The sequence below is a fragment of the Pygocentrus nattereri genome, chromosome 6 (genome assembly GCF_015220715.1).
Source record: "Pygocentrus nattereri isolate fPygNat1 chromosome 6, fPygNat1.pri, whole genome shotgun sequence".
Taxonomy (NCBI): Eukaryota; Metazoa; Chordata; class Actinopteri; order Characiformes; family Serrasalmidae; genus Pygocentrus; species Pygocentrus nattereri.
The window spans coordinates 46,772,845-46,796,798 of NC_051216.1; the positions used below are offsets into that span (position 1 = coordinate 46,772,845).

The following is a 23,954-nucleotide window of genomic DNA, read 5'->3' on the forward strand; positions in this document are numbered from 1 at the left end:
AACGCTGAAGTTAATGTAGAACTGCTAATTCACCCTTAAATCCTGAAGGTTGGTGTGCAGACTGTTTATCACCACAGCAAAACAGACAAGAGTATCGCCTAGCTAGTGTCTAGCGGAACGACAAAGAGAGAGATTTAAGACGAACATCGATCATTTGGAGACAAATCGACTGCATTTATAGTCACTCCAGCGGGTCTCCCGATACGTTTAATCTGCAACGAGAAACTGACAAACACTATAAAGTTACGAGCCTGTAGTCTGTTTCTCATTCTTCAGCTTCTTGGCCGAATTCTCATGTTCCACCTTAAATGGTGCAGCAGATACACCTCAGGCACCATTTAAGGTGGAACAGGAAAATTCTAAAATGAAGCAGGAGAATGAGAAGCGACTTCAGCCTCATAAAATTTGAATGTTGAGTGACATTTTAGAAGACTAACGTTATTTTACTTTTGTGGAAAAGCATCCCGTGAGAAGAGCTATAGCAAGTAAGGCTATACTATATAAAGTGTTTTTGCTTATATTATATTTTTAGTCTGTACTAGTTCATTAACACATCCCGAGACATATTTACAGCCAAGATGGTAAAATGCACATTAAATGTTAAGGCTCTCAAGGTGGTTTGATTTTTGTTTAAAGGACAAAATGGCTCTTCTTAACATTTGGGTTGCGACCCCTGTCCTATAAGGTAGGTGTATAATATGGTCAGTGAGTGGAGGTACAAGGTAGATAAAGCTATTAAACTGGAAATTCAGTGTATCAGACTTTTGGTAGGGCCACCTCAGTAGGAGTTTGTGTTTATGTTTTGTGTGAGCTTCACTAATTAGTGGTCAATTCTTGCCCCCAGTGCAAGCCTGCATGCAAAAATAAGCGAGCGAAAATTGAGCCAAGCATCAAAGAGAATCTGGGGGGATCCGTCTCCCTTACGCATGCTGTCTGCTTTACCTTGGGTTCCAAGTAGAGGGATTTTCACGTCTGCTTTCTTGGTGCAGGTCATAAATCTTCCTTATCAAAGACAGCATGGTTCCTCTGTGTATGCAGTTTTGAGCCAGATTTAAAGTGATAGTTTGGCGAATAATCAAGTTTGCACAATATTTTCCTTACCCAAGTGCCTGATGTTTCTATGACTACATTTCTATGAGTAGTGGGCTATAATAGCCTTGCCCTGCGATGTCCAGGATGTTTCCTGCCTTTCGCCCAGTGACTGCTGGGATAGGCTCCAGCACCCTCTCGCGACCCAGAAGGATAAGTGGCTTAGATAAGCTCCAGTGCTAAACTACAGAAGCAAACTTCAGACACCAATGCCCCCCGCCATCCCCCACATCACCTAGCGCAAAATAGCCAGCGCAGATGTCTCTTGTTAGAACCGTTTGATGATGGCTTTAGGTTCTATGGTTTGACCTCAGTACCAAAGCTGTGAACTTAAGCAAGAAGCCCTCCGTCCTCCTGAGAGTCCAGCCAGCTGGGGGAAACTCAAATGACCACAGAGACTCGGTCTGTACTCGAAGGCTTTTCTCGTTTATTGATCAGAGTTTATATACACATAAAATGGCATGAGCATCGCGTGATCATACGAAAATAGGGTTAGAGTCAGACAAGGGCCCCAAGGACATTTATGACGTCTGGGTACACGGAGCCTAAACAACAGACAGTGTTAGAACATTGCTGATCGGATAACGTTGTCACTATGAGTTACAACCAACCACATGAACGCACAAAAATAAGCTGAGGCCTGTGTATGACGCAAGCCCTGGGCCTTATGTGCACCATAGGCCTGAACCCCATAGGTCATGATATAGTCATGATTGTGCATTGATCAGTATGCACTGACATTAGGATCTAACACTGTTAGCTGACGTAACAGAACTGGTGGTTAGTGCCTCCTCTGAGCGCGTTTGGCTGTCCAATGATGTTGTATTGGTGGCAGCTTGAAAAGATTCAGAAGCGCTTCACAGGTCTTATAGGTAACCTGTGCTGTCTTCGCCCTCCTAGCACTGGTGGTATCGTGTGACTGGGGAGTCCTAACTAGTGGGTGGATCTGGATACGACTAAATTCGGGGGGGGGCAGATTGGGTTAGACACCAAACATTTCTTGGCTGATCTTTAACATTTTGGGTAACGGCTCACCATTCACTTTTTCAGTGAGGTTCGATATGTGATTTCAGCTTGTTTGCCCTCTTCCTCATGCTAACATGTTGGCTTGTGCTGCTCTGGCCGCAGGTACCGTGTGGTGGTGCCTTATCCGCCGCAGAGTGAGGCCGAAATCGAGCTGAAAGAGGGCGACATCGTCTTCGTGCACAAGAAGCGGGAGGATGGCTGGTACAAAGGCACTCTGCAGCGCACTGGCCGCACGGGGCTGTTCCCTGGCAGCTTCGTTGAGAGTTTCTGAGGTAAAAGAGAGGAATCCCATCACCAACAAGCAGCTATGTCTAACCTCCGGGGATATCTCGGAACCTTCTGAGGAAAGAACTGAGCGGCAGCTGAGCCAAAAACGTTCAGCACTCAAGAAACATTTGTGAAAAAGGTTTACAGAGATCCGCCCATGCAGAGAAGCGGCCGTCATCATCCTTTGTCCACTAGAGGCAGGGTTACCTCAAGTTAAACCCCACGGCACAATTCCCTAACGAGCACAACAAGAAATGGGCAAAATTGCTGACCGATTGAGATAAACCGCCACCCCCTAACGCCCCTTTTATACAAACAAAGCCATTATTGGTCCAGCTCTGACACGCAACGCACACTCACGACTCCTTTTGACCGACACCTTTTATCCCATGACCACTTCTGCGCCTCTTTGTGGGCTCAGTCTCAGATGTCATGCTAATGTGAAGTGAAACAGTGTCTCTTCATCTCTGTCGTGATGTGAAGCGGCCATGCGTTCCAGTGTTTACTGTGTTGCCATTTGCTCTAAAGCCATGATGGACGCTTCCTCTTAGTTCAAGTGAGTTTGCACCATCTCAAAACTTTTTTTATTAATGTTTTATCAGTTACTATAAAAAAATACCCTAAAAGTTACAAATCTGTGTAAAAGTCAGAGACCACACTGTAAAAGACACTGTATTGGGATCGTGTGAAGCAGAAAGTGCTAAATTTACTTCTAAGACTGAACTTCCAAGGTGTGGGAAAAGGCCCAATCCCATTTCACCCCTCGCCCCCACCACTCAGCCCTACCCCTCTGTTTTTACGGGTTCACGTCTAGGTGTAATCATCCTGGTTCTTGTTGAGATGGAGGGGTAGGGCCAAGTGTTAGGGTAACAGGAACCCTCCAAACTGAGGTTTCTCAGAGACTCCAAACAGAGTATTGTGAGAAAAACAGAAAACGGCAAGATGGAGCACAAGAGACCAAAGAAACCCACAAATGTGAGAATTTTCTCTTAAAAAATTATGCTAAACATTGTATCGTCTTAGTTTGATGCCGTTTCAATGTTTTATGGTCATTTTCTTCATAACAAGCATAAAAATCACTTGTAGTTTGCTGATGTCTCAGTAGTTAGTTAACTTTCCCGTTCCACCTTAAATGGAGCAGCAGTTACATTCTGGCACCTCAGGCTCTAGAAATGCTGCCTCATTTAAGGTGGAACGGGAAAATTGAACAAGAATCTGGAGAATCTCTGACTCCAGCTTCATATCACTGAAGAATTAGGGGGTGTGATAATAAATAACTGCCCCCCTCTTTGAAGGCGTATGATCCCTAAATGTAACTAAAGCCCAGCAGTGAGGAGCTGAACTTTCCCCTCCTCTGCTGCCCCTGCAGACGGGCAGGGTCGCCTACAGAGCGGCGCTAGTAGCTGTTAATGAAGTGATGCTCTTTTATTAGAGGGTCTCATTTCAGAGGAAGATCAGCCACTCCCCGTTATTCCCGGTTCCAAGGGGCAACACTAAAAAACAAGGGCAGGGGTTAAAATAAGATACGGCATTGGGCCCAAGTCTTCTGCAAAGAGTGGGAGCTGTAACAAAGGCAATGGGTGGATAGTCTAAATGCTAAAAGTCTGATATTTAGTTGTTGAAACTTCTGTGTAATTTTTTATGAAATGTACTTTTTTTTTTTCTTAAACTTTTCTTAATAACTTGTGATCAATCCATATTGACTGGAAGTTAAATAAATGAAAGGGTGGTCTCTGACTTATGCACAGTACTCTGATTTAAACCTTTAAAGTCATGCTTTTAAAAATCTGATCTGAATGGTGACCCTCTGCGGATGTAAAGCTCAATTTCAGAGATTTTTTTTTGAAGTTTTGAATTAAAAGATTGTAAACCCCCAAAACTAGGGAGAACACGCAGCGAATACAGACAGAGCGCTAAAGTAGTAAACAGAGCAACCTGGTTGCATGAAGAAGCACAAATCGGTTGTACGACTGGGGGAAACACTTTCGTCTCAGAGGAACCCAACTACATCCCCCAGGTTACACACCAACGTCTCAATTAGAGAGGGAGCCTGAAACATATTGCTCTGTATCGCAGCTGTGCTTTTGAGGTCCATGGGGTAAAGAGAATGTAGTGTTTTCGTAGAACTTCGCTGTGTTACAGGAATGCATCATGTTCTGAATGTGTCTTTAATATGGACGTCTTTTCCCTGTTTGCTCTTCATGCTTGTTCTAAAAGCATGGCTTAGTGACTCTCGTGAAAAGACTCCCTCCACAAATTCACACAAAATCTCAGCAAGCACACGCTTCTTCATCCTCGTGAGGACAAGAAGAGAACAGGTTGATGAGGCAGAGGGAGGAAAGAGGAGTTGCTTTGCATGTGAAAGCAGCTGGCATAGTAAGAGCATAATCGCTAATCTCGGCGAACGGCCACAAAGCCCAGGCAAAGCCAACGGAGAGGGAGCGTGAAGTTCTGAGCCGCGGTTGGGCGCTAGGTTTTGAGAGGGCTGCACATTGTCTGGCAAGCGCAAATAGCTGAAGAACGATAGAAGCACTCCTTCTTGTATCTCCTTAAAAACGCAGCTAGTTAGTATGAATCCAGAGGTGGGAAGGTGTGGGCTGATGCAGCACAAAGAGCCACTCTGCAGCATGAAAGAAGCAGAGAGGATTTTGAATAGATTCTCCTGAGCCACGTTTGGTTTTATGATGAGGAGCGGCGAGTCGGGCAGCGGGGGTGAGGACTGTGCAGTCTAATCTCCATAATCGTGCCAGGGACTGGCCCAGGATTGGTGTCAAACCACAGTGGATTGTGGATTTAGCACATTGGGCAGTGATTGGGGGATTGACAGGGATTACAGCCCACTGGTAAATCAGAAAGAATCAAGATTAAAAGCCTCGCTTGCTTGGCAGTTGACGCTGATGCTCAGGCTGGGGTGTAATTTCATCACCCATGATGGATCTTCTTGTCATTGGACGGCCTCCTCAGACTCCTCACAATAATGTCCCATTTCTCAGTGGTAAGGCTGCCTACATGCCCTTCAGCTAGACCCCCATGAAGCTAAGGCACGATACAAACACTTCAACCGTCATTGCCTCAGCCTTTCCATACCACGCAGCAGTTGATAGACTTCTGCCAGCCTTTCTTTTGGCTTAGACAACTCCCTACACAAGTGGTTCACAGCAATCATCCTGGAGTACCCCTTGCTTGCATACCTTGGTGTTTTCCCACAACTGATCCAGCTGATCAGCTAATTAGCCAAGCCCTTACCCAGTTGAAACGGGAGAGCAACACTGAAATACTGAAATATACCAGGCGGGGGTGCCCTATGACTGTCCTAGACCAGCAGCTCCCGATCCAGTCCTTGGGTTCCCCCAGACAGTCACGTGAACACCAGGCATTCAGTTCTTCCTTGTTTTGTCCAGGTTTGTTGGGAGCTGAGCGAAAATGTGGACTTTCTGGAGTTCAGTCTTGAAATTAGTCTCAGACGTGATCTTGTGAAGAGAACGTCTGGGGACAACATTGAGACACTTTGGGTGAAACGCTGGTGTCAAAACAGACTTAACAGGGTGGGAACTTGTTTGAAATTGGAGTTTGAAATTTCTAAACCAATCCAACACTTCATGAAGGCAAACACAAAGTTGGGGGAGATCGTCAACATAGTCGGATAAACAACCCTTTTGTTAGCCCATGGATGTAACGTGAGTCAGCATGACTCCAAAAAAGCATGTACGGTGTGTGCCATGTGTGCGGAGAACACATTACATGTCTTAAAAATTAAACATCTCTTTTGAGGGCAAAACGGTTCCTTTAGTGATGACGTTTCTCTAGGTGGATTGTTTTGCTTGTGCTATCATTTGTGCTCTGGACGATAAAAAAGCACGGACGACAGGGATTGGGGGGGGGGGGGGCGGGCGTCCTTGTTTGTGGCAGATTTCACCAGAATTTGGCACCAGAACTTTAACAAGTTGTACCCAGATGTCATAACGAGATCACATCTGGCCACTTTAAATATCATTCAGAAGTCACTGGACTTTCTGTTGCTTTTTACACCACCGTAGACCAGTATTTCCCAAACTAGTCCTTGGGTAAATCCCAAATTGCCCTCATTTTTGCTCTGCCATAGCTCACAGTCACACCTAAACCAAGCAAGCAAGAACTGAATACCTGGCACAGGTATAAGAACTGGAATACCTCAGTCAGGTGGACTCTATAGGGTGCCTAAAGATTGGACTGGAAACATTAGGACAGACTCAGTCTGGGTGCTGGGTTTGGTATATTTTGTTGTTTTGCCAACTCAAACTCTAATAACCAACTCCAATCAATTAAAAGCCCTTCCTGAGTTGAAATGGGTTTCTTGGAGCAGGGGGAACATGAAATGTTTTGGAGAGGGGTACTTCAGGACCAGGAACCACCTGGGAAACACTTGCCTAGAAAAAAAAGTTTTATTGGTTCACCATGATTCCAAGTGATGGACTCTTCTATCTCACCTCATGTCAGAGTGCAACTTCTTATCTCTTGTACGTGAACTTAGTGCCGTTGCCAATTTGCTCACTGAAAGCCAGGCACAAATACATCTCCACAATGGAGACAAGGCGCTATAGTAATGACATGGACAGGCGGACCTTGGTGTTCTTCTGTCCAGGGTGTTCCTCACTCGTGACCACTGAAAAGACCTTTCAGAAGAGTTTTTCATTCATAACTGCATTGAGAAGAAAAAGATCTATATAAATATATAAATATAAAAATATATATTGTGAAAACATATTTATAGGCTATTGGTGCTAGAGCTGAGATGTTGAGGAACATCACCTCACAAACTCACTCTCTGGTGACTTTGACATTGTATTCATTTACACATTGTCCTGTACTGACTACTCGTGATCTGTTTTTTGTTTTTTTTTTCATGTCAAGTGCATTTTAGCAATAAATGCCTTTGTTTTAAAACATACGGTGTGTCTATTTCTATCTGCTGTTTGCCACTTTTTTTCAAGTTGAACCTCCTTAAAGATGTGGAGGGATGTGGTTGGATAGTGTAGTGGGAAACACCTCTGCCTTCTACGCTGTAGACTGGGATTCAATCACCCACCAGGGCAAGCCTCCTATACTATACTAATAAGAGTCCTTGGGCAAGACTCCTAACACCACCTTGGCCTACCTGTGTAAAATGATCAAGTTGTAAGTCGCTCTGGATAAGAGTGTCAGCCAAATGCCGTAAATGCATATTGTACAGTTTTTTTGCTATTTAAGTTCATATTCAACTGATTGATAAAACAGCCATTCCTAATTCCCGCATCAACTCCTGAGCTAGTCGACACGTTTACTGACTAGTGGGATGTGTTTACCTGAAATAGAGCCAAAATGTGGGATGGGCTACAGCAGGAGTCACCTGTTATGGTCCGGGAGGGGTGGTGTCCAGCACAGTCCGATTCTTCTGCTAACACCCATGTAGTAAACCTGGTTATTAACAAATGGGCCAAAAGTGATGACCCTGGCTAGAGGTTTTAGATTAGAAGCTCTTGGTCTAGCAGAAGTGGGGTTCAGGTTAAGCCCCTTAATGAGTGTCACTCAGGGAGGCAATGTCAGTAAAAAGTCCTTAAGAACATGAGGAGGAACCACTGAAAGGAACCAAGACTCAAAAGGACAAACACCTAAAAAGCATGAAGAATAACCACTCAAAGGAACCGAGACACTCCCTAAAATAATGAAGAAGATCCACTGAGTAGAACCAAAACTCAAAAGGAGAAACGTCCTAAGAGCCATGGGGAAGAACCAGTGTGAGGAGTCAAGACCCTCCCTAAGATCATGAGGAGGAGGCCCTGAGACGAACCAAGATTCAAAAGGACAAATGCCCTAAAAGCATGAAGAAGAACCAGTGTGTGGAAGCAAGACTCAAAAGGAGAAACTTCCTAAGCGCTTGAGCTAGAACCAATGAGAGGAACCAACACACTTCTTAAGATTATGAGGAAGAAAAACTGATAGGAATCAAGAATCAAATGGGGAAACTTCTTAAGAGCAAGGGGAATAACCAAAGAGAGGAACCAGGACACTACCTAGGATAATGTGGAGGAACCACTGAGTGGAACCACGACTCAAAAGAATAAATACACTAAAAGCATGAAGAAGAACCAGAGAATAACCAAGACTCATAAGGAGAAACTCCTTAAGAGCATGGGGAAGAACCATTGAGAGGAACCAAGACACTCCCTAAAAGCATGAAGAAGAACCGCTGATTAAAACCAAGACTCAAAAGGAGAAACGTCCTAAATGCATGAGGAAGCACTGAGAGGAACCCAGACTCAAAAGGGGGAACCTATCCTGCTCTGGGCAACACTGGACAGTGCGGTTAGAGTGCATTGTTGCCAATGACACATGGTGGGAAGAAGTTCAGAGTGTTCTTGAGACCACCAGAGACGGCAGAACCTCGCTGGCTGGAAGAGTCAAAGCTTTCCGAGCAAACAGACCACCTTAAAGTCTTATGCAGAGCTGTTTAATGAGAGTTGGTGGTGAAAATAAATCCTGATCAAAGCTCGTGTCAGAATTCATCAAATCGACTGAACCCATTAGCCGCTCCTCTCTGGCCGGGTCCGTTCGACGTCCCGGCTGGTCGGGCGGAGCGGCGATTTTGGACATGAAAGTCAGATACAAACGGTTGTTTCCCGTCACACTGGCTCAGCTTTGATCTGCACTCAAAGTCCCACAGGACGCTGTTGCGTGGATATTTTTGGTTGGTGGACTATTCTCAGTCCAGCGGCACTGCTGTGTCTGATCCACTCAGACCAGCACAGTAAAGAGAGCTGATAAAAAGGACAATGAGCGTTGAAGAAACAAGGAGGTGGTCATGAATGTTATGACACGTCCACAATATGTGTTTATATATATACACAGACAGATTGTTGCTGTATGAGTAAAACCACTTTCTACATTATTTCCACACCAACTTACATTTAAAGGTAACAGTGTTTTTGCTTGTTTTTCTTGGACAGTGACGATGTATAATAGGCAGTTATACACGTATATAATTATTACTTGATATCACGATTGTTTAATAAATTTTTATAAAAAAGTAGTAATAACCTTTACTTCATCATATTATTACTGTTGTTATGCTATTATTTCTCCTGCTAGAATTATAATGTGACCTTTCAGAGTGAAGAAAATCAACCAATGATTAATATAAAACTGGTTATTTAATGATTAATATTAATGATTCATATTATATTTAATGATTTGTTACATTTTTATGAATTATTACTAACAGAACTGTTAGTATAATTATTATTAGACATTTTGGAGTGAAAAATGTGGCAGTAAAGTCAATCAGACGTGTACTGAGGGAGGATGAGGCAGAACCCCCTCCCCCAAACTCCTCTCCCCCTCCTCTCTCACTCCCCCCTCCTCTCTCTCTCTCTCACTCCCCCCTCCTCTCTCTCTCTCTCTTTCCCTCCCCTCTCCCTCTCTCTCCCCCTCCTCTCTCTCTCTTTCCCTCCCCTCTCCCTCTCTCCCCCCCTCCTCTCTCACTCCCCCCTCCTCTCTCTCTCTCTCACTCCCCCCTCCTCTCTCTCTCTCTCACTCCCCCCTCTCTCCCCCTCCTCTCTCTCTCTCTCTTTCCCTCCCCTCTCCCTCTCTCCCCCTCCTCTCTCTCTTTCCCTCCCCTCTCCCTCTCTCCCCCCCTCCTCTCTCTCTTTCCCTCCCCTCTCCCTCTCTCCCCCCCTCCTCTCTCACTCCCCCCTCCTCTCTCTCTCTCACTCCCCCCTCCTCTCTCTCTCTCTCTTTCCCTCCCCTCTCCCTCTCTCTCCCCCTCCTCTCTCTCTCTTTCCCTCCCCTCTCCCTCTCTCCCCCCCCTCCTCTCTCACTCCCCCCTCCTCTCTCTCTCTCTCACTCCCCCCTCCTCTCTCTCTCTCTCACTCCCCCCTCTCTCCCCCTCCTCTCTCTCTCTCTCTTTCCCTCCCCTCTCCCTCTCTCCCCCTCCTCTCTCTCTTTCCCTCCCCTCTCCCTCTCTCCCTCTCTCCCCCCCTCCTCTCTCTCTTTCCCTCCCCTCTCCCTCTCTCCCCCCCTCCTCTCTCACTCCCCCCTCCTCTCTCTCTCTCACTCCCCCCTCCTCTCTCTCTCTCTCACTCCCCCCTCTCTCCCCCTCCTCTCTCTCTCTCTTTCCCTCCCCTCCTCTCTCTCTCTCCCCCTCCCCTCTCTTTCCCTCCCCCCTCCTCTCTCCCTCTCTCTCTCTGTTACTGTATTGTTTACTTTTCTCTCCTGGTCACTCTGTACTGTATCCCAGTTCGTAATTGGAAATTTAAAATCTTCAGCTGCAGACCTGAGTGACAAACCAATTTCCGTGGCGTACGTTCCCGGGAAGAGTCGCTCTGGAAGCCCGTCAACTCCCATCTATCTAAATGCAAATGCAGATGACTCTTCCTCGGGACCCTGACGGCCAATGAGGCTCCTCGCCTTAAAGTGAGAAATTCCACGTGGGCCTGAGGACGTGCTGTGCTGCTAAATAAACACAGCAGCTCGTTGATATTTGGATACGAAGCTAAAAGAACCACAACAAATAATAATCCATAAAAGCTGAAATTTGGAAAAAATATCAGCTTTAGACTCGATTATGTGATTATCTCAGACTGCATGACATACTGTCCTCTATCAACGTGGACTAAAGCGACTAAAGTCATCTTCAAACTCAGAATCACAGGGTATGAACACGTCACACGAGCAGGTGGCATTTCATTTTATAATAGTTAACGTTAATAAAGTCAATAGATTTGCAGTAATAAAGTTCATAAGAGCATTAATAAACTTTTAATTAATAAACTAAGTTTACATAAACATTTTCATAAATTAATGTAAAATAAAGTTTACATGAATAAGTCTTTATAAAGTTAGTAAGTTATCATTAATAAAGTTAAGAGTCCATGCAATAATAAAGTTAATAACAACATTAATAAACTTCATAATAAGTATAAATAAGTTAGCTGCTTGACCAACTTGGCCAAGCTGGTCTACAGCTGGTTCAGCTGGTTAACCATCTCTGTCAAGCTGGTTGCAGCTGGATGACCATCATGGCCAGCTGGTTAAAACTGATAGACCAGCTTTTTTCAGCTTTGCCCAGATAACCAGCAGGCAGACCAGTCTGGCCAAGCGGTCAGAGCTGGTCTCCCCTGCAGCCCTTTACGAGCTCTGAAGCTGTCTTGGTTTTAAATGGAGTTGATGTGTCGACTCCTTCGATTCCAGCAGCAGGAGTCGAGAGATGAGTCGACTCCAGAAGACTCCGAGTCGTGCAGTTGGCAAAGCCAACCAGTTAGCCCTGCCTCATTTGCTTGGTGGCCCCAAATTCATTTCATTGGTGCAGTTTTGAGAGAACAAAGCTTGTAATTGAGAGATGAAAGGCATTTGAGAAGTGTATACTGAATTCCAGCGTCGACCTGTTTACCTCCCACCAGCTCCGAAATCTTGCCGCTCTCGCTCCTGTTGCCCTAGCAACCAATCAGGGACCTGTGTGGAGCGTTACCTCATTCTGCTTCATCTTTATTGTTTCATAGAAAGCTGCCAGAGACCCTGTTTCTCAGGTACAGCGGATTCCGGGAACTGAGCGCCCACACTTTATTTAATCAGCACCCTCCAAAAGCCATTTGCTCGCGCTCCAAACCATCACCCACACCTCCGCCGCCGAGGCTAATGGTTTAATCCCCAACCAGTTTGTGACTGTGAAATTTAAGATGGCACGCTGCTATCGATCCCACGAACCCAAACCGTTTCCCAGCAGACCTCCTGCGACCCGCTACAAATTGTTTTTGTACAGACGGTATGTGGGTTAATCAGGCCTACGCCTGGACAACAGCTTATGATTTGGCGCCATCTAGTGTTAAGAGGCTGGTCTGACTTGACTGGCTAATTTTAACATTAGTTTTAAATTAAACTTTTTTTTTTTTCCACATCATCTACTCATAACTCTTAGTAACACAATGTCTGAAAAGTGCAACACATTTATTTGTTAATAAAATAATACTTTCCCATTACAAATCTGAAATGTCTAATATGTAATAAAGGTTTATTTATTCCTAGTTGGTTCTTGGGGAATAACTGGTAATAAAAATGTGACAAACCACAAAAAAGGGCAGTTTTTTAGAGGTGTAAACGATCTGTAGTGTGAATCTCAAAATTAGTATTCCAGGTATGAGTGAAAGAATCTGGCATTTTCTTATAAAATAAGCTAATTAGAAAATTCCTCAGATGTCCACATATTACATATGATAAAAGACAAAAATACTCCATCAATAGTGGCGATATTACGTCAATACTGATGTATTTCTGCCTGCATTGCTGTAATACTGCAAATAAAATAGCAAAATGGATTACAGAGCTTATTGTGGTCCATGGCAGGATATTAAAATGGCCTTTTTTGGTTCTTCACCAGAATCCAGCGCTGAAAAAAAGTAAAAAAATGTAATATCACGATAAGTAACGCACGATACACTACACACAATCACAACATGATCATTCAGCCTAACGAGAATAATCACTACACACCACTCAATTTCCAGTTTAAAATGCTGTGCTACCACGCTGTGTTGCAGTAGCTATGCTGGAAGCAATGACAGATCAGCACCATCCTAATGTTACTTGTGTCTGTATAGGTTCACTGGTAGTTTTGGATAGTAAATCAATTGTCTATATTTGTGCTGTAGTCATGGTGACCACACCATGTAGACATTTCACATGAAGCCACGCTGAACGACTCTGTTTACATCTCAGCCCTTGCATTCTGCAGGAATTCCGCTTTACCTGTTCAGCAGAGAGTGGCTGAAAGCTTCAGACTTGTGAGGGCTGAATGGTACACCTACTACAAACAGACTCAGCGGTCAAACTCACTTCTTCCGGTCTTTGTCCTTTTTGTTGTTGAGCGACTGAGAGTTCAGCAGTTCGGCAGCAGCTTTGCGTTTGCTGAAGAAGCTCATTTCCTCCTCCAGCATCCTCCTCTTCTCCTCCAGCTCACTCGTCTCCTCCGTATGCAGCTGCTTCAGCTGCTCATACCTGACGTGCAGCTGCCGGAGTGACCAGCAGGGGGCACCAAGGGCACGTGGGAAAATAAACAAGAGCTGGAATTCAGCTGGAAAAATTATATCAGGCATTCTTTCCTAGATGTGTGTGAAACTTAAGCAAAGTTTTTTGTGTGCTTACTAAATAAACGTGGAAGGTCAGGCTGTTCCTGAAGCCTCACACTTTACGACAGAAGATTTGTAACAGGGATAAATGTCTGTAGGCTGTATAGGTGGGGTTTAACGTCTGTAGGCTGTATGTGCGGGGCTGAATAGCTGTAGGCTGTATAGGTGTGGCTGAACGGCTGTAGGCTATATAGGCGGGGCTGAACGGCTGTAGGCTGCATAGGTGTGGCTGAACGGCTGTAGCCTGTATAGGCGGGGCTGAACGGCTGTAGGCTGCATAGGTGTGGCTGAACGGCTGTAGGCTGCATAGGTGTGGCTGAACGGCTGTAGGCTGCATAGGTGTGGCTGAATGGCTGTAGCCTGTATAGGTGGGGCTGAATTTTGGTAGCCTGTATAAGCGGGGCTGAACGGCTGTATAGGCGGGGCTGAATAGCTGTAGGTTGTATAAGCGGGGCTGAACGGCTGTATAGGCGGGGCTGAATAGCTGTAGGTTGTATAAGCGGGGCTGAACGGCTGTATAGGCAGGGCTGAATAGCTGTAGGTTGTATAAGCGGGGCTGAACGGCTGTATAGGCAGGGCTGAATAGCTGTAGGTTGTATAAGCGGGGCTGAACGGCTGTATAGGCAGGGCTGAATAGCTGTAGGTTGTATAAGCGGGGCTGAACGGCTGTACAGGCGGGGCTGAATAGCTGTAGGTTGTATAAGCGGGGCTGAACGGCTGTATAGGCGGGGCTGAATAGCTGTAGGTTGTATAAGCGGGGCTGAACGGCTGTATAGGCGGGGCTGAATAGCTGTAGGTTGTATAAGCGGGGCTGAACGGCTGTATAGGCAGGGCTGAATAGCTGTAGGTTGTATAAGCGGGGCTGAACGGCTGTATAGGCGGGGCTGAATAGCTGTAGGTTGTATAAGCGGGGCTGAACGGCTGTATAGGCGGGGCTGAATAGCTGTAGGTTGTATAAGCGGGGCTGAACGGCTGTATAGGCAGGGCTGAATAGCTGTAGGTTGTATAAGCAGGGCTGAACGGCTGTATAGGCAGGGCTGAATAGCTGTAGGTTGTATAAGCGGGGCTGAACGGCTGTATAGGCGGGGCTGAATAGCTGTAGGTTGTATAAGCGGGGCTGAACGGCTGTATAGGCAGGGCTGAATAGCTGTAGGTTGTATAAGCGGGGCTGAACGGCTGTATAGGCGGGGCTGAATAGCTGTAGGTTGTATAAGCGGGGCTGAAGGGCTGTATAGGCGGGGCTGAATAGCTGTAGGTTGTATAAGCGGGGCTGAACGGCTGTACAGGCGGGGCTGAATAGCTGTAGGTTGTATAAGCGGGGCTGAACGGCTGTACAGGCGGGGCTGAATAGCTGTAGGTTGTATAAGCGGGGCTGAACGGCTGTATAGGCGGGGCTGAATAGCTGTAGGTTGTATAAGCGGGGCTGAACGGCTGTATAGGCAGGGCTGAATAGCTGTAGGTTGTATAAGCGGGGCTGAACGGCTGTATAGGCAGGGCTGAATAGCTGTAGGTTGTATAAGCGGGGCTGAACGGCTGTACAGGCAGGGCTGAATAGCTGTAGGTTGTATAAGCGGGGCTGAACGGCTGTATAGGCGGGGCTGAATAGCTGTAGGTTGTATAAGCGGGGCTGAACGGCTGTATAGGCGGGGCTGAATAGCTGTAGGTTGTATAAGCGGGGCTGAACGGCTGTACAGGCAGGGCTGAATAGCTGTAGGTTGTATAAGCGGGGCTGAACGGCTGTATAGGCAGGGCTGAATAGCTGTAGGTTGTATAAGCGGGGCTGAACGGCTGTATAGGCGGGGCTGAATAGCTGTAGGTTGTATAAGCGGGGCTGAACGGCTGTATAGGCAGGGCTGAATAGCTGTAGGTTGTATAAGCGGGGCTGAACGGCTGTATAGGCAGGGCTGAATAGCTGTAGGTTGTATAAGCGGGGCTGAACGGCTGTATAGGCGGGGCTGAATAGCTGTAGGTTGTATAAGCGGGGCTGAACGGCTGTACAGGCGGGGCTGAATAGCTGTAGGTTGTATAAGCGGGGCTGAACGGCTGTATAGGCGGGGCTGAATAGCTGTAGGTTGTATAAGCGGGGCTGAACGGCTGTATAGGCGGGGCTGAATAGCTGTAGGTTGTATAAGCGGGGCTGAACGGCTGTATAGGCGGGGCTGAATAGCTGTAGGTTGTATAAGCGGGGCTGAACGGCTGTATAGGCGGGGCTGAATAGCTGTAGGTTGTATAAGCGGGGCTGAACGGCTGTATAGGCAGGGCTGAATAGCTGTAGGTTGTATAAGCGGGGCTGAACGGCTGTATAGGCGGGGCTGAATAGCTGTAGGTTGTATAAGCGGGGCTGAACGGCTGTATAGGCGGGGCTGAATAGCTGTAGGTTGTATAAGCGGGGCTGAACGGCTGTATAGGCGGGGCTGAATAGCTGTAGGTTGTATAAGCGGGGCTGAACGGCTGTATAGGCGGGGCTGAATAGCTGTAGGTTGTATAAGCGGGGCTGAACGGCTGTATAGGCGGGGCTGAATAGCTGTAGGTTGTATAAGCGGGGCTGAACGGCTGTATAGGCAGGGCTGAATAGCTGTAGGTTGTATAAGCGGGGCTGAACGGCTGTATAGGCGGGGCTGAATAGCTGTAGGTTGTATAAGCGGGGCTGAACGGCTGTATAGGCAGGGCTGAATAGCTGTAGGTTGTATAAGCGGGGCTGAACGGCTGTATAGGCAGGGCTGAATAGCTGTAGGTTGTATAAGCGGGGCTGAACGGCTGTATAGGCGGGGCTGAATAGCTGTAGGTTGTATAAGCGGGGCTGAACGGCTGTATAGGCGGGGCTGAATAGCTGTAGGTTGTATAAGCGGGGCTGAACGGCTGTATAGGCGGGGCTGAATAGCTGTAGGTTGTATAAGCGGGGCTGAACGGCTGTATAGGCGGGGCTGAATAGCTGTAGGTTGTATAAGCGGGGCTGAACGGCTGTATAGGCGGGGCTGAATAGCTGTAGGTTGTATAAGCGGGGCTGAACGGCTGTATAGGCAGGGCTGAATGTTGGTAGACTATTTAGGCAGGGCTGAATGGCTGATTGCATAGATGTGTCATATGGAGACTTGATGAAATGTGATCATGTGACATCACAACCATGATAACTGGTTGCCCAGTGGACCCCAAGAGTTTTCCCTATACAGTCATCAGCTACTGCTCCTCGCTGTTCTTACCAGACGTGCGATTCATAACTGAGAATTTCAAACACACTTGAAAACACTGGAGTGTCAGTGGCAGCACAAGGATTCACTGTAACTGATATTGAAATGAAATAACAAGTGCCCCAGAGCGGAGCCCTCCAAAGCAAAAGGCTGTACCTAGTACCAGAGGAAAAACGAGGAGGACAAAGAAAGCCTTTTACTTCTTACCTCTCTCTCAGCTTCTTTTAGCTCCGCCTCCTTCTCCTTCACTCGCTGAACGAAGTTCTGCTTCATCTCCTCTTCTCTCTTCTGCAGCTCAGCCAGAAACTCCTGACGCTTCAGTTCATATGTCTGCTGAACACTACAACACAAACACAAACCCTCAGACGTGTGCAGAGTCGCTTTCACTGTCAGTTTGTTATGCATTTAATTTACATTACATCATAAATTAAACCCAATTAAGTAATAAAACTGTCCAAGAGACACTGTGACACTGCATATACAGTGGGGCAAAAACGTATTTAGTCAGCCACTGATTGTGCAAGTTCTCCTACTTAGAAAGATGAGAGAGGTTCATCACAGGTTCACTTCAACTATGAGAGACAATATGAGAAAAAAAATCCAGGAAATCACATTGGAGGATTTTTTAAGAATTTATTTGTAAATTATGGGGGAAAATAAGTATTTGGTCAATAAAGTTCAACTCAGTACTTTGTAACATAACCTTTGTTGGCAATGACAGAGGTCAGATGTTTCCTGCAGGTCTTCACCAGGTTTGCACACTGTAGCTGGTATTTTGGCCCGTTCCTCCTGCAGATCTCCTCTAGAGCAGTGATGTTTTGGGGCTGTCGCTGGGCAACACGGACTTTCAGCTCCCTCCACAAATTTTCTGTGGGGTTGAGGTCTGGAGACTGGCTAGGCCACTCCAGGACCTTGAAATGCTTTTTACAGAGCCACTCCTTTGTTGCCCGAGCGGTGTGTTTGGGATCATTGTCATGCTGGAAGACCCAGCCACGTTCCAACTTCAGTGCTCTCACTGATGGAAGGAGGTTTTGGCTTAAAATCTCACGATACATGGCCCCAGAGAGGAACCAAAACCCAAAGAGGGAACTCTCTAAGAGCATGAGGAAGAACCACAGAGAGGAACCAAAACCCAAAGAGGGAACTCTCTAAGAGCATGAGGAAGAACCACAGAGAGGAACCAAAACCCAAAGAGGGAACTCTGTAAGAGCATGAGGAAGAACCACAGAGAGGAACCAAAACCCAAAGAGGGAACTTTCTAAGAGCATGAGGAAGAACCACAGAGAGGAACCAAAACCCAAAGAGGGAACTCTCTAAGAGCATGAGGAAGAACCACAGAGAGGAACCAAAACCCAAAGAGGGAACTCTGTAAGAGCATGAGGAAGAACCACAGAGAGGAACCAAAACCCAAAGAGGGAACTCTCTAAGAGCACGAGGAAGAACCACAGAGAGGAGCCATAACTTAAAAGAAGCTTTAAGAAGAAGCACTGAGAGGAACCAAGACTCAAAGACTCTAATCTGGGTTTAGGATAGGACTAGGATGGGTTTACAGGGAAGGCTGAACAGAGACACTGTGATCACACGGAGGACAGACATCAGAGACTGACTGATGGGAAAGACCGTGCCGGTACCTGACTGGTTTGGACTCAGAGTCCATGTCCTTAAAGCCCATCTCCTCCAGCTTACAGCGTCTGTAGAGCTCGTAGTGCCGTGTGTGTGTTTGTTCTCGCAGGTCCTCCATGTTCACACTGATCAGCATTTCCCTCAGCTTCACAAAATCACAGTGAGTCTCGTTCTCCACTGAAAAACATAGACAGCGATACAAACACAGCGTTAGAAACCTTCACTGCTCAATACATACAGCACTGTGAGAACGTTAGAGACCACCAGTCAATGCATTAACTACTCCAGGTACTCGTTTTACAGCATCGCACAGAACCTTCAACTAAACTATATCAGATTCACATCAGGCAGCTTGAGGGATATTTTTCCACACCTCCAAAGTTCAGATTTAGAGGTTGATTGTATAAGGGCTCAGCCTGTACCGCCTGCTGCCAGCAGAGGGTGTCAACAGCGAGGCGCCCAGCCCGCGCCACCTGCTGCCAGCAGAGGGCGACGGCAGCAAGGTGCTGCAGATCGATTAGACTAACTCGACGCACCTGGAAGTTTCCTTATATAAGGCGCTGGCAAACGGCAGTGTTTGTCACACCTTTGTAGAGGGGTGACCGGTAGGGTACTTAGTCAAAGGAAAGGAAAGAAACCGCCCCAAAACCAAAAGAGGGAAAAGAGGGCTGAGAGAAGAAATTGCCCCCAAAAAATAAAAAGAGAGACGAGGGCTGGAAAAAGCAAAAGAGAGTAACTGAACCAAATTACTCACAAGAAACAAAAACCCAGGCCGTCCCAAGGTGTTGCTGAAAGAGCGAACAAGTGAAGGAAAGTCTGCCTCACCACCACAATCACGGTGGCCGTGTCTTTGTGTTTTCATTTTCGTGTGTTTCTCCTTTCGACTAAGCCTTTGTTTGAGCACGCCGGTTGTGGCGTCTGCTTTGTTTGTTGTTCGTTCCCACGTGTCACGATTGGCCCCTCCCAGTCCGGTCCATGTGCGTTTGTTTTGGTTTTGTAGCTCCGCCCCAGATTGTTTGCACCTGTCCCTGTGCCCTGTGCTGGCCCCTTGTGTTTGCCGGTCTCTGTTGGATGTTTTGGTCTGTTGTTAGAACTGTTTGTATTGCTCGTCATGTTTGTACCTGATTCTGTCCGTATTGGCTCTATGACCCTGGACTGTCTTGACCACGACCCTGGATTTGCCCCTCATAAATCTCGCTTATCTCAGCGCATACATCCGCCTCCTCGCTCCGCGTTACACCGCGATATTTTCCCGCCTTCCTTGAGGTGCTTTGATCGTCGCGTCTTGCACACTCTAGTGGCGCAGCGGTAGCGCCGCGGACCGTCGACCACAACAGCGGATTATTAACGGACTATCAGGCTGCATGTACACGTGGCTAGATTTGTTGAGATCTGGACTCTGGGGTGGTCAGTCCATCGTCCAGCTTCTCTGTTTGATGTGTCCGTCTCCTTTTCTCAGTGAGGTTCTTCTTGATCAGCTACACGTCCTTTCAGACCCACAGCGCTGAGTGGTCTTCTCACAGTGGAAGGATGGACAGAAACCCCTGTGGATGTTTTCAGATCTGAAGCAGCTTGATCTTCTCCTCTCTCTCAGAGATCAAAGCCTTAAACGCTGTTTATCTGATGGGGGCAGTTTTGGGGTCAACCAGCTCTTCCAGGTGGTTGTTAGGAGCCACGTTTTCTCTGGAGCTTTGAATCAGTTTTTAAACTCCAGCTTTGGGAGCCCATTTTTTCGTGAGAGGCGCTGCTGTATCACTAACCAGGGTAAGTACTCTGGATGATGTCAGCGAGTTCCAGAAACTGTTAAAGAGTATTTATCTGACAAAAACACCTGCAGAAGACGATGAATCCCGGTCAGCATTCAGCTTTAGCTGTGGTTCAGCTCATTAACTGATATTACAATCGGTCAAAACGCACAATCCTACACTTTTAAAAAAGAGGGTTCTTCAGGGGTTCTTTAGTAAAGAAAATTCTATTAACAACCATGAACACTCAAAGAACCCTTGATTAAAGGTTTCTTTGCATCATTAAATGGTTCCACTTCAAACTGATGTATAATATGCTGTAGCTGGTTCTACATTCTGAATAGCGTTCTATATAGCACAAAAAAGGGTTCTGCTATGGTTATAATGTCAAGCTTTTTACAATAGAAGAACCTTCTTAGATGCTATATAGAAACCTTTTCAAAAAGGTTCTGTATAAAACCATCTACAGCACATTAGCCATCAATCTGAGGAACCCTTTCACCATGCAAAGGGTTCTTCTCTTCGAGTGTTCCTGGTTCTATTGAGTGTTCATGGTTAATTTATGAAAGTGAGGAACATTCTGTTCCACGATGTGGGCTCTTTAAAATATCCAAACATCTTGGCTTAAACATAACTGGAGAGCTCTCACCTTGCACCACGCCCCAGGGGTACTGACGGGCCTTCACCGTTTTATTGCCCATGTTCACCTCGTCTGTGCTCCCGACAACAGCAAAGGGCAGGTGACCCTACAGCAGCAACAACAACAACATATAAACTCATCAATCAAATTTTTTTTTTACTTTGTATAATTTTTACCCAAATGTAGTCGATATCAATCAAAACATGGACAAAATTCAGGCTTTAAGATGCTACTGCTTCTTTTTTCACTTTATCTCTATATACTTAAGCTATATATAATAGTTATAACATAGATATACAGATAACATCATAAGCCACATTTACATGCAGCCTAATAATCAGTTAATAATCCGACTAATAGCTCAATCGGAATAGAATGCGTCCATGTAAACACCTCAATCGGAATAGTCTAGTCTGATTGAGGCAATTCGGAATACAGTGTCTATCTGATTGAGCGAGGTGGGTAATCCTGTAAATAATACATTAAATAGAAGAATAATATCCGTGTAAACGCCTGTATCCGATTACATTCCCTATCGGAAAGTTTCAGTCCGTTCTGCATGAGCGTCGCGTCACAGTGAGAGTTTATACCGTTCAACACGGCGGAGCAGAAACTGGTCTGCAGAGGAGACGAAGTTCATGCTCTGGTCTTTAAAAGACGGCGGTGGGACGGACGTCCAGCTTATGCGTCTCAGAGCACGACGTCTTCCTCTCGGCCTTCTTTAATAAGGACGTGTGAAGGACGTTTTCCTGAGTCTGACGTCATTTTATAGCAGTTAAAAACACAATCACTGCTCACTGCTGCTCATCTCACTCTGACTGGACCTCACGTGATGCTGGTAGTCATGGTATCTTCTACACTAATTGGTTCTCTAATACTGGATCAGGTTGTAAACTGAGATTTTTCATCAGATTGTTGAGTAGAGTGAGAATAAACAATCTAGAATCGGAACGTGTTCAATCGGACAGACAAAAATCTTTGTGTGTAAACAGACAGAGTCTCAGAAACCACAGAATCAACTTGCCACGGTTTGAGGTGAGCATGTGATGACTTAGCTATGCAGCTGGCAGGTGATTATTCAAATAACATCAAGGAAGCTTCAGACACCAAACATGTCTTGGCTAATCAACTACATTTGGGCTACAACTGTGGTTTTAAGGCAGTAAGGTTCTAGTAGCGTACATTCATGTTCGCGTTGATCTTTGCCACAGTCTCATCGTCGACTGGAAACTGGTAGACCTGGATGCCATTGCTGACCAGTTCGCTCATGATCTTGATCTTCAATTTGTGGAGCTCGCTCTTGGAGATGGTGTCTGCTTTAGCAATGACCGGAATGATGTTCACCTGCAAGAGTGGACAACACATACGGTCAACAGAGAGGAACACACAACCATCACACACACTAACATTAAACCGTCTACAGCAGGGGTCTTTAATTAAAATTCAGTAAAATTCTCCAGTTAGAGAATCTCCTCAAGCGAAGGTCCAGAACATCATAACGTCTAACCTGCATCGTGACTCAGTGCCATATACTGTTTACTGAAGTAGCCGAGTAGGAATATCAGCATCTTATACAGTCGACAGCTGAACATCAGATCAAATAAAGTCCAGTTCGGTCAGATTTCAACAACTTTTACTGAACGTCAGATCAAATAAAGTCCAGTTCGGTCAGATTTCACCAACATTTACTGAACATCAGATCAAATAAAGTCCAGTTCGGTCAGATTTCACCAACATTTACTGAACATCAGATCAAATAAAGTCCAGTTCGGTCAGATTTCACCAACATTTACTGAACATCAGATCAAATAAAGTCCAGTTCGGTCAGATTTCACCAACATTTACTGAACATCAGATCAAATAAAGTCCAGTTCGGTCAGATTTCAGCAACATTTACTGAACATCAGATCAAATAAAGTCCCGTTCGGTCAGATTTCAACACCATTTACTGAACAGCAGATCAAATAAAGTCCAGTTCGGTCAGATTTCAACACCATTTACTGAACAGCAGATCAAATAAAGTCCAGTTCGGTCAGATTTCAACAACATTTACTGAACATCAGATCAAATAAAGTCCAGTTCGGTCAGATTTCACCAACATTTACTGAACAGCAGATCAAATAAAGTCCCGTTCGGTCAGATTTCAACACCATTTACTGAACATCAGATCAAATAAAGTCCAGTTCGGTCAGATTTCACCAACATTTACTGTCAGTTTCCTCTTTTTAGATCACGTCATGTGGAATAACTTCCCTCTGACTCACTTTCTTCTCTGACTGCTGTTTCTCTCCTCGTCCCTCCCCTGTGTGGCGTCACTCACTCGAGTCTCAGAGCTCATCGTAATACACAGATCTGATTGGCTGAGCAGCATCACGTGATATTTACAGCGCATGTGATTGGTCTGAGTCTACTGGGCTGCTAAACCGGCACCGCAACGGCTAGAAAAGCGACGGCGATTAAAACAGGACCACCCCGTCGAAATTACATAATTCTTCATAGTTTATTGGTTATAGGTCCAGGTCCACATAGGACGATGTCTGTGTCTAGACTCGGACCGCAGTCTGATGTGCAGATATTTCAAATGGCTGCATTCCTTTAAAAATATGAAAAGAAAAAAAAAAAAAAAAGAAATGAAAATTTTATTTAAAAATAATAAAAAAAAAACCAACAACAATGGAAATCCACAGACCTCTACACCCCACATCTCACTCTAACCTTACTGTCCAGGTTCTTCATGGTCACCAGGTCCAGGGATTTGAGGGAGTGACCAGAGGGAGCGATGAAGTAAAGGCATGCGTGGACCCTGGAGTCGTGGTAGTTATGAAGCGAGCGCTTTATCTTTAGCTCCTCTTGCAGGTGGGACTCGAACTGAGTGTTGATATAATCCACAATGTGCTGATAGCTGTGAAAAGCACAGTGCATAAGAGATGACAAGCATTTTATATTAAAAGTCTAATTTACCCGTTTCCTCCCTCACAAAATGCAGTCAGACGTGCTTGGTGTCTTTACCGCTGCACTGGAGCTCCATGGCTAATGAAACAAGCACAGGACACTCATACCTCACTAAACAGCATGGTGCTAACTGCAGACCCAAGTCATCACACGCTCGCCTCAAACACCGTGCAGGTGTTCAGTAATCTCTAAAAGCGTTTGGCCCAATCCCATTTCACCCCTCACCCCCGCCACTCAGCCCTTCCCCTCCGTTTTGCGTGTTCACCTCTAGGGGGTGGGGTGTCCTGAT

The 23,954-nt window shown here is 45.9% G+C and overlaps 2 protein-coding genes across 4 annotated transcripts in view; one reads left to right on the forward strand and one right to left on the reverse strand.

The window, feature by feature from the left end:
- LOC108439508 (E3 ubiquitin-protein ligase SH3RF3) overlaps positions 1–3,545 on the forward strand; it is a 222,959-nt gene extending 219,414 nt beyond the window's left edge. For both annotated transcript variants that reach the window (XM_017717952.2, XM_037539086.1), the window contains exon 10: positions 2,218–3,545. In XM_017717952.2, the coding sequence (XP_017573441.1) occupies positions 2,218–2,386 (169 nt within the window). In that variant the 3' untranslated portion in view covers positions 2,387–3,545. The remainder of the gene's footprint in view (positions 1–2,217) is intronic.
- The window catches only part of sept10 (septin 10), a 28,976-nt gene continuing 7,264 nt past the window's right edge, over positions 2,243–23,954 (reverse strand). The window contains exons 4-11 of one of the 2 annotated variants that reach the window (XR_005130368.1): positions 23,429–23,615; positions 21,896–22,057; positions 20,723–20,819; positions 18,337–18,505; positions 16,913–17,045; positions 13,225–13,397; positions 12,712–12,778; positions 2,243–2,382 (exon numbers count right to left, since the gene is read on the reverse strand). Coding sequence is in view for 1 of the 2 variants with exons in the window: in XM_037539087.1 (XP_037394984.1) it covers positions 12,763–12,778; positions 13,225–13,397; positions 16,913–17,045; positions 18,337–18,505; positions 20,723–20,819; positions 21,896–22,057; positions 23,429–23,615 (937 nt within the window). In the remaining variant the exon portion in view is untranslated. Of the gene's footprint in view, positions 2,383–12,322; positions 12,779–13,224; positions 13,398–16,912; positions 17,046–18,336; positions 18,506–20,722; positions 20,820–21,895; positions 22,058–23,428; positions 23,616–23,954 lie in introns of those variants that run through there. The other variant, XM_037539087.1, reaches the window with a different exon arrangement.